Source organism: Orbicella faveolata, unplaced genomic scaffold (genome assembly GCF_042242905.1).
Source record: "Orbicella faveolata isolate gen_17 unplaced genomic scaffold, um_ofav_v1 contig_25, whole genome shotgun sequence".
Taxonomy (NCBI): Eukaryota; Metazoa; Cnidaria; class Anthozoa; order Scleractinia; family Merulinidae; genus Orbicella; species Orbicella faveolata.
The window spans coordinates 8,325,726-8,343,021 of NW_028301553.1; the positions used below are offsets into that span (position 1 = coordinate 8,325,726).

The following is a 17,296-nucleotide window of genomic DNA, read 5'->3' on the forward strand; positions in this document are numbered from 1 at the left end:
TATCAATCAACAACACTTCATTTAAACACGTTGCGCCTAAGAGCTAAGTTTGCTCATTTTCTCTTGGTTTGCTCGATTAATATACGAGCGTTTATGCAACTAAAAAACATAAGAGAGTAACTTTTTTAAGGAAGGACTAATACTCCCTATCTCAGCTTTTATCTTTTCAGTTCTGCCTTCAAAGACTCTTCATTTTCCCAAGTATTTCAAGCATGCGCAGATGGAAAGTTCACTTAGTATTAAAGATGTTTACAAGTTGAGTATCCTCTCGACTAACTAAAGGTAATTCCTCAAATTTGCATCGCGAATTAAATTCGACAGAAATTCGACGTCTGAATCGGCTGCCGCATTTCTGTCGCACGTTTGACTGGTCTTGTCGCATTATCCGACAGAAATGTGACACCGATTCAGACGTCGAATTTCTGCCGTGTCGAATCTAATGCATACATTATCTTAATGCATTGAGCATGCGTAAATGTGTTCCCGCCAAAGAAAAAGAAGAAACTTGGCCATTCTCGACCCAATGCAACCTGAACATATTGCAACACATACTGCTGCGTTATCAGCCTTCTCCTTCTTGTTCCTTTGGCGAACAATTTTTAGCAAAATTAAAGTCCTTCGTCGCTCAGTAGTTTCGTCCGCCATATTGAATACTCTACGTTTAAAACATTTTCCGCTGGCCGACATACCCGACAGTATAAATTCTGAATTAAGGTGGCTGAACACAGTTTTTGATACCTGTGTTTCATTCACCTTTTTCTCTAAAACCCTTGATCCCTCGGTCGTCAAAAATGGCAGCAAGCTAGTTAACAACACAAACTTTGGTTTTTTGATAGTTAAGTTGACGTATGTGCCGTTGCCATGGCAACATGAATAAATATAAACAGGCCTTTAAAACCGGTTTTGTTTATTTGCAGAAAATCTAGTCATTAGATTTTCTTTACAATTTACATGCAACAAGCTTGTAACGATTCTCACAAGTTAACACCATTTTGCTAATAATTTAACAGAGATCTTTAATTATCCCTTGTTGAAGGTTCACTGGAATATCTAGAATTTCCTTTGCCAAAGTTCAATTATTTTCAATACTCCAGTTACTTATTTCCTAAAGTATTTTCCTGCCAAATTTCGTGAAATTCTAATGAGTGGTTCTCGAGAAAGAGGCGTATTTCCGAGAGTTCAATTTTCATTCAATCGCAATTTTTTGACTTACTACGCATGCGCTGCATTTAACTGGGTTCTTTCGGTAACAAAGAAAAAGCTGAGAATTGCTGGGTTCTTTGCATCGTTACCTTTTCTAACATAACTTTGTAATAAAAGACAACAGCAATCAATACGCTGTGTTCAATTATAGAGAAAAATAGCACAGATACTGCGGGTGTTGAGTAAGCAAAATGATCGCTCTATTGACGGCACGTTTCTTTTTTGCAATCCTTGTGCGCGCGCTGAATTGCATCAGCAAAAGCGCGCGCGAAACTGTGTTCGGCCACCTTAAGTGCGACACAAGTGCGACGTATGAATCCACAGTCGCATTCCTGCCGCACTTAATTGAATTGAATTCGACACGGAAGAAATGCGACGTATGAACTGGGCCTAAGGAACAACTCAAGTGAAGCAAGGTTGGTAAATCTCTATTCGTAGTCCTTCGTATTTTTTAGGCTTAGGAATATAACCGCTTTTCCATACAAATCCTTATATTTTGACTGTTGTGTAATGTATGTACAGTGGGGTCACTAATTTGCGAGCTTGGGCTTCTTGTGGAACCACGACGGCCTTCCTGAATCAGGTGTGAAATACACCTGATAAAAAATGGTAAATTCGAGTCAGTTATATGTCTTATATATGCAAACTCGAGACGCAGCCGAGGGTTTGCATAACTTTCGAGAATTCTCCCAATCCCCTAAGTGTTTAGATGAGGCTGTGTAAACGCGGAGAAAGTACTCTATTGCTTTTATAAAATATTTATCAAGAATACGCGCGAATCTAAAACGTCACAACCGTGTTTACGTAGTCTCATCTAAAAAACACCTATCGACCGATGAGAGGGCGCGTAATTTTTATAAAACAATTTGTTATTTCCACCAAGTCCTACAAGTTTCTCTCAAGTCCTAGCTGGCCTTGCTTATTAATTATGGGTTAAGAAAAAGATTGCAGAATGAGTCACTTTTATTGATTCAAAATCTTTATAAAGATCAGTTGCCCTTTTTGCAAACTTATTTGCGCCTTTCAAAGCAAGTGTGGCATTTTTGAACCCCATTTTACTTCAGTGGAGATCGATATATTAACGTTAGCTCCTCTGACAACCTTTGAAAGCAAATAATCGGAAGTATTGTAAACTTTAGCTGACATCTTCGGCATTGTAACAGGACTGATCCATGTTTTACATGGTAGCTCATGTTCTCTAGCTTCACCACGCAGTAAATAGCTCGATAAATACTGGAATACGTCAACAACAATGTGGGTCTGAATCCGAGAATAATTAAGAATAAAAGTTATTCTCAATATGACGCACTTGCACATCGATTTGAAGTGTCTTTAATAAATAGACTCCATGTTGCCGTGCGTACGTCCAGTAATTGATCACAGATGACGTCAAAATGTGATAACGGCAAAAAAAGTGGCACACAAGGCGATAGATTGGTGTTAATGACGTCATCTATGCATCTGTCCTCCGATTGACCATAAGTAAGAACCAATCAAAATGCGAGGATAATTTGACTTAGTATTAAATATAATAGTAATATAATATAAAGTAAATAATTGCAATATGATTCGTTTTAACAAGTACCAGAAACAATTTCATTTCCCCCCTTCCTCTTTAAAGTAGGATTTTCAAAATAACTTCAACAAAATTAGCAAGTAAATTATTTCGCCTTGTGAGTAATGTTGCGTTGTTAAAAACTGAAAAATGTCCTTTTTACTAGTTAGCGTGATAAGCCGCGAATTACATGTTTTGAAATTAGTTTGGCACGCAAGTCTTTGCTTTCACCCATATCACGTATAGAGCGGTTTTCTTTTGAGTGTCAATAGGTAATCATCTACACGAATCGCTTAAAAAAAACTCGCGCCACTTTTTCATGCAATCAGAAGAAAAACCAAAACCAATCGTAAATGGTTCCGTTCACGTTTTCCCGCGCTATGCTTCATAAAATTACTTCGAGTTTTGATTAGTTAATTGGATTGTCTGTGTCCTTAGTGATTGGCCAGCGTTATTACTTTGGTTTTGGTTTTAGGACACTTAATTGAAAAGCACTACATAAAAGATGTTGTTGCTGTTGAAAATAATTAGGCATAGTTTTGACCAGTTTTTACATGCAGTTATAACTGGTTATGAGATAAACGCTTGTTCATCTGAGCGTTAGTGTACACCTCGTCCCATTCTTCGGCCTCAGTGTCATGTGCTCTACTTCTTTCAGGTCTTGACCTGGAAGTAGCTCCAGTTTGAAGGTCTGAAACAGTCGAGCCAGCAGCATTTTGGCCTGAATCTGAGCGAAGTGCATCCCAATACAAGTATGACGACCGAGAGAGAATGGAATGTACGCGTAGTGCTCAACCTCTTCATGATTGGACGGTGCAAAGCGATCTGGGTCGAACTTCTCTGGGTCGTCCCAGTACTTTATATGGTGATGTAGCACGTGCACGTTCACCATGATGCTGGTTTTGGCGGGAATGTGGTAGCCGCCCAGGGTGATATTTTCATTTGCCATGCGTGTGACCGCTGGCTGTGGTGGATGCAAGCGCAGAGCCTCCTTGCTTGCCTGTTCAAGGTATGTAAGCTTAGCGAGGTCTTCGTATTTCACTGCGCACCTGCTGCCAAGAACTTCGTCAATTTCAGCCACAATCCTAAAGAATAGAAGTCAATCAGTCAACAACCGAGTCAAGTTTTGAACGCAGAATTTCCGAGTGGCTATCAGTTTTAATTCACATTCATGTTACCATCGTTTGTCTTTGTGGTTTGCGCAAATTCTCTGTTATTTGAACTTCTTTAGCAAAACCAACCGATGTTCCATAAAGAGGCTGAATTCTACGTAAAATTTTCTTCGACTAGTTTCTGATTGCGTACAATGCGCTCATTAACCAATCACAGGGAAGAAATTCACAAGTGCAAAAACCAAAGTCAATGATACGCATAGTGACCAATGGTAATTGTCTGACGTAACTTTTCCCGCGCTTTTCGCCGTCCGCGTGTTGCTTCGACTTTTGATTGGTTTTAGTTCTTGAGTAGCCGCGAGTGACTATCTGGCAATGAATAACAATCTCCTTACGAAAACCTCAAACAGAAAGCTTCTAAGGTGAAAGAATACTAAATAGGTGAAAATAAAACAAAAAGGAAAGTGGATATTTGCTACTAGGAAAGATTTAGAGGGATTTCAAATGAAAAGCATCTGTGACTGGGCTCCTCACGTATTTAATGCTTGATACAGAAAATGATGAACGAAAGCAAACCTTTTCTCCACCTCTGGATGGGAGGTTATTGCAGTGAGAAGGTAAGTCAAGTGGGTGGAGTCAGTTTCCTCACCTGGAAAATAAAAGTAATTCACCATTTATTAAGAGTATACAGAAAATTCAATTTCCTTGAGGAAAGGTACAGGAAGCAGTTCTTTCCATAAACAAGTCATAAAAAGTCACTCTTTTAATGGGTCAAGAAAATTGGGTGGGGTGTGGTACAAAGTTGTATAATTTTTGTTGGTTAAAAGCCTTCAAGTGGACCCTCAGTGTCAATCAAAGTCATACATGCTTATTGAGAGGGGTGAATAGGGGGTATGCAAATCCACCGATCCATGCCATTTTTTCGCCAAATCAATCGATCCGCCAATATTTTTGTTCAAATCCGAAACCACAATCACATCCAGAAACAGAAGTGTAAAAGTTCAAAGGTAAACTGGTAAATGTGAATGCCATTGTTAATTTTGCACAAATAGTAAAGAAGGCAACATGATTGATGACTATAACACAGTACAATTCCAATGACTGTTTAAATGAGCTTCGTTGGAAAAAAAAATAATTTGGATGAACTCATTAATATACCAACCAAGCATGAAGAAAGATCTATGATCCAAATTTCATTTAGGACCTAAGATCCGAACATCAAGACAGGCAGAATCCGCAATCCGCGCCAAAATTCACAGCTGATTCACGATCCACTGTGTTTTCAAAATCCACGAATCCACTCAATTTAACGCAAAAATCCACAATCCGTGCACTTTTTAAGGCCAAATCTGTCAATCTGAAAACCTATTCATCCCCCTCCCTATTATTGAACAGGCTTTCCATGTTCATGTGCCCTTTTATTTAACCAATGATGACAGCCAAGCCAAGGACAAATTTTTGCTTTATATATAAATAAAAAAAAATCTGCTTGGAAAAAGATTAAAACCTCCCCCAATCATCCTCCAAAAACCATCTTTCCGGGCCCGATGTGAGATTTTGGGACATGTTATTACAGCTCAACTTAAAATAAAAGCATTCCATAGAAGGTCTTGTGGTATCACTGAAGTTCCAGCTAGTTTCAGACAAGAGCAAATTCTTTGTCCAGTTTTCAGACAAAACAACCCAAAACTCATACTATCTGGGGTAGTACACACCCATATAAAAAGGGGTGCATTTACGGGGAGGGGGGGATGGATTGGGCGGCTAGCCATTCCCCTTTTGGAGAAGCAAAACATAAAAAAATTACAAAAAGGTTGTGAATATTATTATTGCTATTATTATTATTATTATTATTATTATTATTATTATTTAGTTTTTATTATAGCATTTTAGCCTTATTTTAATTTGTAGTTTTTTATTTATACGCTCACTAGAATCTTCAGAATTGAAGGAGGTGAGTTGCCCAGGAAGAAGAAGAAGATTATGGCAGAAATAAAGGAAAACTCTCTAGGCAGGTACCTCATTGTAATTTCTACTTTGTTCCATTGCTGGTATTTCTAGTGAAAAAGTTTTCAGTCAGGTCCCAGTTCTCAAATTGTAACATTTTGGAAACATGCCCCATTGATTTTGCAGCTGCAAGGTACCAGCCAGCCCCATGAAAAATCCTGGATCCACCCCTAATAACTTATGTGGGGTAGTGCAATCATCACCTACCGCCAACGACAAACGAGATGAAATGATCTATCATATCCTCCATGGTAGTGCGGCTGTCCTTCTGAGGCAACAGAAGAATGCACGACAGCATATCATTATGTTGGTCCTCCCCTGTCTTGCTCTCCTCTTGTCTTTTCTCGATCACTCCTTGGGCCACCTCCCTCAGGAAGCGTACAGCCTCTCTGCATTTAGATTGATAACCATAGGTGGAGGGCTGGAACCGCATGAAAGGCTTTCGGAAACTTTGAACAAGGCCTTCCAGAGCTATCCTGGCATTTGTAGGAATGGGGGTGTTAGGATCATTTGTCGAGTTCAAATCCAGATCAAAGGCAACCTATCAATTCCAAACAAGCTCACTTTACATGAACATTGTATGCAGCTAATTTGATTATCCCATTTTAAATATGTATTATACTGTAGCAAATTCTTTTACAGTCTAAATGTATAAAGGTATCATACCCCAGTAAGACAAATATCTGTTTCTAATTGGAATAATCTAGATTAAAATTTATGTCTGAAAAGACCAATCCATGTCCAAGGTAGGGCTTACTCTCTAACACAATTACTACGTTAAGGTAATATAAAATTGAGTAATCACCTCCTCCCGTTTTCTCTCTAATAAGTCTTCCTCTTAACAAATGAAAAATTTTGTTTTAAAAGGTCAGTTTCCTTTAAGCCCCCTGCCATAATTAAACTATGAGCTAGCAGATTTTATATCAATTTTTCAAGACTTACAAAGGTCTTGAAGAAAACCCTCCCTTCTAGGGCCCTTATAGGAATTTTGACTAAATGTTGTGTCATTGAGGGCGTTTTGGTCTGAAACTGGGAAAGAATTGTGTTAGGACTGGCCCACATCTGATTTCGGATGATTCATGTGTGGCTCCAGGAAATATCTTTCCCAAGGAAGACCACCAAAATATCAAGAAGAAAGGGGTTTGAAAAGACAAAATCTTAAAGGAGGTTTAAATAAAACCAAAATTTCCATTTTTTTGCGGGGTGGCGGGGGGGGGGGGGGGGAGGGGGAAATCTCCCATGCAAGTGAGGTTTATGGAAAAACATTGTGATGATGTAATTATTCCAGTTATGAAAATTAAGAAATGTCATATAATGCTAAGGACTGGGAATCTGTTTTGTACACCATTCAGAGAGTGCAGCTGCTCTGACTTGCTTTCAGTTGAACTACCCAAGCTGGATGAGCTTCGCTGGAGGGGAGGGGGCATGCAAAAAGGCTACAATAGTTTCATAAATAAACTTAAAACTTTGCTGATGTTTTAACGGTAGAAATATGATTAAAAGCATTCCATTAAGATAACAAAGAAAACAGTGCAGTTCTGATCTTACATCCCTTCCCTGTTGTAGAACTAAAAATCCCGAACTTTCTTTTTTTCAGGTTGGCAGTAATCTGGATGCTCTGACTGTATTCTGCTATCATTTTGTGAAGGTTAGTTGATATCGCTAATCTGCAACACAATTTGAGACTAAAATAACCGAAAAAGTATTGTGACACATAACTAATGTGGGCCTTACATGTTACCTATACCTTAGAAGTACCTCATAACCCAACCCAGCTGCAACTTCACCCCCACTTCCACCCCCAAGCTGAGCAGACAGGCTTACCTTAGCTACCATATCCAGGTTTATCCTCACGAGTTCTTCAGCCATGGAAACCTCCGTCTTTCCATCCGCAAGCGTTTCCAGCCTCTGTAAGAACGAATCGCAAATGGTTGTAAAACTGTCCATTAAACTCATCAAATTCGGTCGATGAAAACCCGGATCCAAGGTGGTTCTCTTCCAATGCCATTCTTCCTCAGAAACCTCGGAAAGAAGTCCTCGGCCAAGCATCCTCTGACCAAACAGCGAGGAAAAATGACTGTAGCCGAACTCATCTCGGGGTAGATTCTTCGTAATCAGCACTTCCTTCACGAGTTCAGCGTCTGTGATCATGACAACCGGACGATGGAAAAACCAGAATACGAACATCGGGGAATAATGGTGCGCAAGTTCGGCCCAAATCTGGTGGATTGTTAACTTGGATTTCGTTCTTTTCTCGTATACTAATTTCATGTTGCCTCTGAAGAAGTCATCTCTCTTTGGTCCGGGCAAATGGTCGTATTTTCCGTGTAAATAGTACAAGTAGATAACAAAGCCGGTGAATACAAGGATGGTCGTACATAAGATAGCTGTTGCTACCCAAAGCAAGATTACACTCAAAGAAATCATGTAGAAAACAAAAAGCTCAGTAAAATGACGCAATGGTTGTGTTTGATTTTTCACATCAGTTCAGACGTGCCTGCTTTCACATGAACATGATTAAAGACTTCCTGTTCAATTCGTGCGTAAGATCACGTGTTTTGGGGTCACGCAATGCCAGATTGTCACATAAGCATACAGTGGAACCTCGATTTTATGCCGTCCCGGCCAAAGTTACAGTAAAATGTATGGAATAGAACCTCGATATAACGAACCTCGATATAACGAATTCTTCGATATAACGAACATAATCCGGAAGCCCAAACGTAAAATCTACCTCGATATAACCAATTACAATGTCAACACGCGACAAAAGATAAACGCTGAACAGATTAACAGTCAACAAATCCTTTAATCCTTATGGTAAAGATACTGAAACCTTTCAGGCAATGGCCTATTATATGTCATAGACAGTGGCACTATAGTATTTCGACATCAATTAACTGCTGCTCCATCTTGTTTACATAGACAATTTTCTGTGTAACCTCTATTAGTCCATGGGCCAGACCCTTTCAGATGTACCACTCAGAGGGACCAGCTAAGATTGTGACAAATTTGAAGCTAAGTTGGGGGTGATTACAAGATGTTATGATAGCAACCCCTAAAGAGTAGCTTTCTTGTATATTTTATTGGCTGAAATATCACCAAAATTCGCTTCTGCATGAAAACGAGGCTTGTTTTCAAAAGTCATATTAAAAAGATTAAGCTGGATCAAAAATAGTCTTCACACATATAAATACAACAAGAAAGAACACAAATCATTTTTTAAGAACCAAATTTCAATTTACCTCTTTAAAAGCGATGATATAGTATGTTATGGATTACTTCAAATGTTGCAATGCATTATGGGGAAATTCAAGATGGCGACCTTCATGGCAGGTAAGTACGTTTGACTTATTCACTGATTTCGATAATCTTTAAGCAGAGATCTGATTAGAAATCAACAATATATACAAAATATTAGCTGTATAACTAAACAATAAGCATTTTTATGACGATATAGTGATATTTGAACCTCAAATTATATAAAAACTTACAGTTCTTCGAGATCTCAATGGACTCGACAGCCTAGCACTGTGTTGCCTTAATCATTAATTTTCATCGTTTGTAAGCCGGTATGTGTTTAAAACTCGATAACAGCTATAACAAGTAGCTACATAGCTAAACAATCAGCATTTTGATGGTTGTCTTGTGATAATCTGAACCACAAATTACGTAAAATATTACTGTCGCTCAGTCTTTGTATATATCACCACACTTTGATGCGCCGTATTAATGAATTCTGAACCCAACTGCCTTTCAAACATTTTAAAGCGTGTAACAATCTCTTCTAGAAAAAATAACAATATTAAATTCACTGTCCTTACTTTACCTCATTTTGAGCATTTAAGGAGCAAAACGAAGAACTCTAGAAATTAGCAATGCAGAAGATAACAAGCGACAACGAAAACGAAACGAGTGCTTAATTCACTGTAGTGACGAAAATGGAGAGTTGTCTTCTTTAAAAGACCTTGAGTCGCGGAAATCACTACTGAATGCTGCGGTTATTCGTAACCATAAAGAGGTTCTCGATATCGCGAAAACGTTAAAGGAAGGAGAGGTGCCCCAGATCTCCTATCATCGAAAATGTCGCAGTATCTTTACGATGAAAAGGGATTTACAAAGTTGTCTCACTCTGGTATCAAAGTTGAAGAACAAGGTGGCACAAGTAGCCGCAGATCTTCAGTCCGACAAACCGTGACCACGCAAAGTAGAGTCTATGAGCGAATTTGTGTATTTTGCGAGAAGACCAAATACCTCAGGGGAACCAAAACTAGAGAGGCACTGGTCCAATGCATCGACTTGCGTGCTGATAACACGATCAGGAGAGTAGCCGTGGGTAAAAACGATCCACGAATACTGGCTATTGTCACTAGAGAGCTTGTCACGGCAGAAGCGTGCTATCACAAGTCTTGTTATCGTGACTACACCCGAAACATTCAAGAAGCTGTTAGCAGTGATACAAAAGAGGAAGATAAGTGTTTTCAATATACTAATGCAGAATCACAAGCCTATGAAATGCTGTTTACCTACATCAAAACAGATTTGCTACAAAACCCGAGGGTTGTAAGAATGGCTGAGCTGTATACCTTATTTACATCCTTTTTTAAATCTCAAGAAGACATGGAAATCAAAGAATCTACGAGAACCCATTTCAGAAGGAAACTTGAAGGGGAGTTTAGAGGCACACTGGATTCTGAAGATCTTTCTGGCAACAAGCGAGTTTTTGTTATTCCGCATAGTCTTTCCCGACTGGATTTAGCCAAACTTGTTATGGAGAAGTCTGAAACTACTAGTCCTTTAAATAGTACCAAGGAAATATCGAAGACCGCCCTCCATCTCCGAAAAGCTATCCAGGAACAAGAAATAAAGGCATCATGGCCACCCCAACCTTGCGAACTATCTGAAAATGCCGTGACCATTCCGGATGACCTCAAAGAGTTTTTGTTCACTATGCTAACTGGAAGCACTGGATTTCCGGGTTTGCAATCTTGTCCTCAAAAAGTTCAACGCCTCATAACCTCGTTTGGACAGGACTTGGTATTTGGTGTGAGTGGCGGACGACAGAAGCCCCCGAAGCACGTCCTGCTTCCTTACGCTGTAAAATCTCTTACTAACAACGTTGAACTAATTCAAATTTTAAATCGCTGTGGCCACGGGATTGCGCACTCCCAACTTGAAGAGATTAATACTGCACTTGGCCTTCAAAAGTTGGCAGCAACTTCATGCAACGAAGTTCCCCTCCCCACAACATCCGTCCATTCATCAGTACCACTCTAGCCTGGGATAATATTGATCGTCTCGAGGAGACCTTGTCTGGTGAAGGAACGTCCCACCGAATCAATGGAATTGCAGTTCAAGCTAATCATTTTGGTCCCCAACCTCCATCAGCTTCAGAACCAATCATTGTGAAATCGAAGAGGAGAAGAATCGAGTCTGTGGATGATGAAACTGTACCTATCTATAATGCCGGCGAGCGCTGTGGGCCCCATATTAGAGGATATGTGGAGGTCAAGTTAAATCAAATCATGGAATGTGCATGGAGAAAGAACTTGCTATGGGTTTTAGTACGCATTCATGCAAGTCAGAAGCAATCTGTTCCTGGTTGGACTGGTTTCAATATTTTGGTGCGTAATAACCAAGAAGTTGCCAAGGATAACGTGGGCTATCTTCCAACAATCAATGTCCCAGCGACGAACATGTCAGCTGTGTACCAGGTCCTTATCAAGTCCCTACAGATCAAGGAAACTTTAAACCTCCAAAGCATAGTTGTTGTGTTTGATCAGGCACTGTATGCTAAAGCTACTGAGATAAAGTGGAAACACAGGGCACAGTTTAATGACCTTGTGTTGAGAATGGGTGTGTTCCATACCATTTGCACTTTCTTGTCAGTGATCCGAAAGCGTTTCCAAGATGCTGGTTTACGAGACGTAATAGTCGAGTCTGGAGTAATTGCTGAAGGATCTGTGGCTGGTGTTCTAGAAGGCCGCACATATAATCGCGCCGTACGATTTCACAAGCTCATGTATGAAGCTCTTAACAGGCTAGCATGGATGGGATTTAACTCTTGGATTGAGGAACATCATAAAGAGAAGAAGCCTACCGTTGATGCGTTTTTAAAAGGACTTAAAGCGCTCTGTGATAACACATGTGAACAAGACTTTAAAGACGCAGTGGAGAGTCCCTCATTTGAAGAAGTATCGCAACTGTTCTGCTTGTATACGAGCTATCTCCGACATGATGATATCGAAGTTCTGGATGTCTTATGTTGACATGGTGGAAATATTACTTGGTCTGTAGCTACTTGGTCTGCGGGCAGCTTCTCGCCGTGTTTCTCTCCAATTCCCCCTTTAGCTCCACAACGAGCCACTCTATTCTTGCTCGTGAGAGCCGAAATCAACAAGAATACAAAGAGATGAAGCTGATGTTCAATCCATAGTGTCAATTCTTCAAAACACTTGGCTCAACCCATTCAGCCCTGACCTTCAAGACCTCGTCTGTCTTTCCACAGGAAAAGTTGCCACTCCTGATGTAGAGCACGACTTGCTACAAGCTAAAGATAAAGGAGAGGAAGCCTACAAAGCATTCCGAGAGCAACTACTTCAGTCTAATCCACCCAAAGTCAAGTTCCATGATTCAATCACTAAAGCTAAGCTGAAGACTTTTACTCACTTGCACAAGAAGGTATCAGTTAAAGCTGGTAAGAGCTAAGAAGTGATCATCAAGGCCGACAGAAGACTGTTTGTTCAAATAATTGTCATCGCAGAGAGCAGAGACTTCCAGATGAGAGAATTGTTATCCCATCCTCTCGGACCACTCCCTTGGTCATTAGCTACCGCAGATGGCTTGATGCGTAAGACGAACAAAGCGTCCTTAGCTAAAGAACTGCATAAAAATGTCGAAGCAGCAGATGCCATTCCCCAACCCTCAGCACGTGTAATAGATGGGATGGCTCTTTTCCAGTGTTTGAAAGGTGATAAGAAGACATTTGCGGCAGTTGCTGAAACACTTCTTTACAGAGTTCTAAACGAAGGTGGAACAAGTGACAGGACTGATGTCGTCTTCGATGATTACAGAGAGGAATCCATAAAGAACGCCGAAAGAGAGAACAGGGGTGACGGTTTAGGAAGCGAATACCGCAATATTCAAGCCGAACACAAGGTTAAACAGTGGAGAAGATTCCTGTGTAGCTCAAAGAACAAAAAAGCTTTCATAGTGTTTGTAACCAGAAGAAAGAAAAGTACACAGAGAAGCTATCAGGAAAGACTCTGGTTGTCACGTGTGGCGACACATGTTACCAATTATCGTCTGGAATAATGCAACCTATCAGTGAGCTCGAATCAACCCAAGAGGAAGCTGACACCCGAATCCTCTTTCATGCAGCCCATGCAGCTAAATCGAGGTTTGCTTCGGTCGTCATAGTATCAGAAGACACTGACGTGTTGGTACTTCTTTTGGCCTTCAAGAGCTTTATTCCTTCTTCAGTATTCATTAAAAGTGGTTCACAGACCAGAGTCAAGTACATTGATATCTCAAGAGTAGTTGAGAGGGTTGGAGCAAGTGTATGCAAATCACTACCGGGCTTTCATGCATTCACAGGGTGCGACACTGTTAGGGCTTTTGCCGGACGGGGAAAGGTTGCAGGTTATCGAATGGTAAAGCAAAATGCTGAATTTCAAGAAATGTTCCAGCATTTGGGTATGTTCTGGAATATGTCTGATCGCTTGTACCATAGTCTTCAGAAATTTACAGGTGCCATGTACTGCAACAACCCTGGGACAAGCGACATCAATGAGCTGCGATATCGACTGTTCTGTTTAAAGAGAGGAGACGTTGATTCCAACCAGCTACCACCCTGCAATGATACGCTGCACAAACACTCGCTACGAGCAAACTACCGGGCTGCTGTCTGGAGACGAAGTTTACAAAGATGCCCAGCCATCCCATCACCAGTGGGATTTGGCTGGTGTAGTGAAGACGACAAGTTGGTCGTAGACTGGATGGGTGGTCAGTCAGCTCCGCAAGCTGTTCTAGAACTACCATCTTGCCAGTGCAGTAGGTCCTGCAAACTTCCATCGTGCTCCTGTATTGTCAATGGGCTGAAATGTACTGATATGTGCCGGCTTCAAGATTGCACAAACAGGCCAGATGATGACGACGACGATGTTTTATCCGTTGACGACAATGACGATGAAGAAAGCGAAAGGTAAGAATCTCATAACCATAGGAAAAATATGAAATAGCTTTCCTTATACATACTCTTACATTCGTAAGGTTTAGTTTCGAACGACGTACTCTTTTTAATGTATCGAGTTACTGTTTGTGATTGTCATGGCAACCGCTAAATGCTTTAAAATAACTTAGCTGTTATTTTTGTCTGAAATTAAACATGAGTGTTTGTTTACATTTAAGTGAAATGATGCTTGACTGACGCGAAAAGGACAAGTCTCCAATGTGTTCGGTACTGGTACGGCTTCAGAATGGATGATATCAGGACAAAGAAGACTCGTTAAGGGAGCTCTCATTAGCTGAATAGTTAATCCAAGCCAGTGCTAGAGTGATCTACACATGATTGAACTTTTTGACAACGTATATTGCAGTTGTTATTTTTTTAAAATTAGGAAGCGAAAAGCCTTATTTTCAGTGACTTTTATTTCAGTTGTGGACTCATTGACCATTTCCGTCTCCATGGCAACGAGACAACCTTAAAAAAATTTCCTTCTTTTGCAATTGAATCAATGTCCTATTCTGCTAGGCCCAAAATGTATAAAATGTTGTTTGAAGAGAATTGTACAATGGACATCGCTCAGAATCTGAAGCTGTTAACCGGATCCGTGGTCATTAGGCAGTTTAGATGACGTCATTTTATCACATGTGTAGAGCAAGAAAGCTACTGATAGGAGCTTGCTATCATACCTTAAAATAGACTTCAGTTATTGCAGATTGAGAAAATACGTGATAGCACTGGTCCCTCCACATGGTACAAAAAAACCACTTTTGGGGGTCTTGGCCCATGGACTATATGTTGCAACATTTTTAAATCGTTACTCTGAAAGTGTCATTCTTTTGTAAACAAAAGCTGCGCGTCTGCTCAAAAGTGAAAATAATTGATACTGATAGCCACCATGCTAAATGAATTGCATCTCAAAACGCGGCACTTCTGGGTGAAGAAAATTGCATTGAATTGCGTGACAGAAGTCACCTGTGTTACGAATCAATCATTAACTATGACCTCGAGGCGATATAACGAACCCTCGATTTAATGAATAAATTTGGCCGGTCCCCGGCGACTTCGTTAAATCGACGTTCCGCTGTAGTGCACTCTGCACTAACTACAAAGATCGGGGCAGGCTCACTTTCTTGGTATGGTTGGCGAAACGGTGCAAAATTCACAAGGTTTATATTCATTCACATTTAATGTTGTTATTATTATTCACGAATATATTTATTCACATTCAGCAACTAAATTTATATTCAAGAGATATACTAATTCACATTTAACGACGTATTTCGTATTCACGAATATATTTACTCACATTTACGGGATGTATTCATTCACATTCAACGGTTTATATTCATTCACATTCACGATCGAAATATTGGTTCAACATGGTGCAATATTCATTCAACATTTTCTGCGCACCGCCTTCGCGCATCATTAGGTCCCAGCTCATGCTCTACAATTTCTGAACGCAATATGGCGGACGAAGGAAGCCTTATTATATGAAGGGGTAGAACAAAGACAAACGACCCCAAACATACACAACTGAACATAAACATTACATGGGCTAGAGGAGATAACAGACTGTTCGATGATTTTGGATGAGCAAGTAGATAATCTCGTACAACAGGTTATGAGTGATCATGGGACTTTGCTCGGGTATTCCTTGGTGACCGGACATCTTCGATCATTATAGGTCTCAGAGTTCAATGGGATGGAATCAGGGAGAGTATTGACCGCGTTGACCCTGGAAACTCTAGAATCCGTTGGGCTGTCGTAATTTCTAGGAGAGCGTGTTCTGTGGCTGCTCCAAATAGCTTGTGGCATATTGACGGACACCATAGCCTGGTTACTGTCATGCATGGGGGTATTGATGATTTTCCTTTAATTAACCTTTAATCTTTAACAAGGTACTCCTAAAACAATGTAAAAAAAAACTATACTAGCGTTGTTGTTGTGGTTTTTTTGTTTAAATGTTCTACTAATAACAGAACTGTAGCATTGTCCTAGATTTGTTTCCCTCAGCGACGCAAAGGTTTGAGTGGCCATCAAGGGTGCGAAGTGGTCATAGGGGTGAAAAATGTGAGGGTGTCTTACGACAGCCCAGCTGATTCTAGAGTCTCCAGGGTCAACATGGCCAATACTCTCCCTCTTCCATCCCGTTGACTGATCACTCATCATGAAACGTTCTACGAGATTGTCTAGTTGCTCATGCGAAATCATCGAGAAGCCCGTACTCCACAATACGACGTTTCAATGTCCACCTTGAAACAAGAAGCATTTGAGCTTTGTCCACGTGAAACCCGACGATCTTTGTTGCAGAAGGAAAATAAAAATTAGAATTAAAATATTTAGAGAGGAAGAGCGGGCTTTCATTCAGACCCTCTATCCTGGTCGAATTGGGATTTGGAGATGCTGTTTTTTTGTGGGGGGAGGAAAACCGGAGCACCCGGATAAAACCCTCGAGCAAGGCGAGAACCAACCACAAACTCATCGCCGGGTCAAACTGGTGGGAGGCGAGGGTCACCACTGCGCCATCTCTGCTCCCCAAGAACTACCTCCGATATTGAATATCGAGTTCGGAAGACCTCAGGGCTGGTCACAGAATACACTGCAAGGTTTGTGCAGTTTGATGAGTCGTGTCGTATCCATTCTCCATGCAAAAGACATATATTTCCCAGTATTTCATTCAGTGCTGCCCTATGATACTGACGAAAGGTAGTAATTGCTGGAGAGCTACGCTCGAGCCTTATTTGGATGTTCTCTCTCAATCCTATTTCCGCGGTGTTCCATTCCCCTTCGCACTCTTGTAGGAGATCGAAAGTTCCTGCCAATGTAACATTTGTGTTTGGGGTCTTTGGTCTTTGTTCTACCCCTTCATATAATAAGGCTTCCTTCGTCCGCCATATTGCGTTCAGAAATTATAGAGCGTGAGCTGGGACCTAATGATGCGCGAAGGCGGTGCGCAGAAAATGTTGAATGAATATTGCACCATGTTGAACCAATATTTCGATCGTGAATGTGAATGAATATAAACCGTTGAATGTGAATGAATACATCCCGTAAATGTGAGTAAATATATTCGTGAATATGAAATACGTCGTTAAATGTGAATTAGTATATTTCTTGAATATAAATTTAGTTGTTGAATGTGAATAAATATATCCGTGAATAATAATAACATTAAATGTGAATGAATAT

The 17,296-nt window shown here is 40.4% G+C and overlaps 2 protein-coding genes and 1 pseudogene across 2 annotated transcripts; 2 read left to right on the forward strand and 1 right to left on the reverse strand.

Annotated features, from left to right (window-relative positions):
• Positions 1-2,148: 2,148 nt before the first annotated feature.
• LOC110050374 (cholesterol 24-hydroxylase-like) lies at positions 2,149-8,304 on the reverse strand. Its single transcript, XM_020756294.2, has 4 exons — positions 7,702-8,304; positions 6,085-6,418; positions 4,447-4,519; positions 2,149-3,843 (listed from the first exon to the last, which is right to left on the reverse strand). Exons 1-4 carry the CDS (start codon positions 8,302-8,304, stop codon positions 3,348-3,350), a joined length of 1,506 nt encoding a protein of 501 aa, XP_020611953.2. The 3' UTR covers positions 2,149-3,347.
• A 1,166-nt stretch (positions 8,305-9,470) lies between these two features.
• LOC149108825 (uncharacterized) lies at positions 9,471-12,595 on the forward strand (annotated as a pseudogene).
• A 119-nt stretch (positions 12,596-12,714) lies between these two features.
• On the forward strand, positions 12,715-16,431 carry LOC149108826 (uncharacterized). Its single transcript, XM_089293350.1, has 2 exons — positions 12,715-14,080; positions 14,287-16,431. The coding sequence occupies exons 1-2, from the start codon at positions 13,191-13,193 to the stop codon at positions 14,303-14,305; spliced, it is 909 nt and encodes a 302-aa protein (XP_089149476.1). The 5' UTR covers positions 12,715-13,190; the 3' UTR covers positions 14,306-16,431.
• The last annotated feature ends 865 nt before the right edge of the window (positions 16,432-17,296 follow it).

Bases quoted from the DNA above. Each gene is read 5' to 3' on its own strand.
- LOC149108826 (XM_089293350.1), top strand. From the start codon at position 13,191: ATGCAACCTATCAGTGAGCTCGAATCAACCCAAGAGGAAGCTGACACC.
- LOC110050374 (XM_020756294.2), bottom strand. From the start codon at position 8,304: ATGATTTCTTTGAGTGTAATCTTGCTTTGGGTAGCAACAGCTATCTTA. The intron at 6,419-7,701 runs GTAAGCCTGTCT...TGGAATTGATAG, and splicing joins ACCTGGATATGGTAGCTAAG to GTTGCCTTTGATCTGGATTT. The intron at 4,520-6,084 runs GTAGGTGATGAT...TTTATTTTCCAG, and splicing joins CATCTCGTTTGTCGTTGGCG to GTGAGGAAACTGACTCCACC.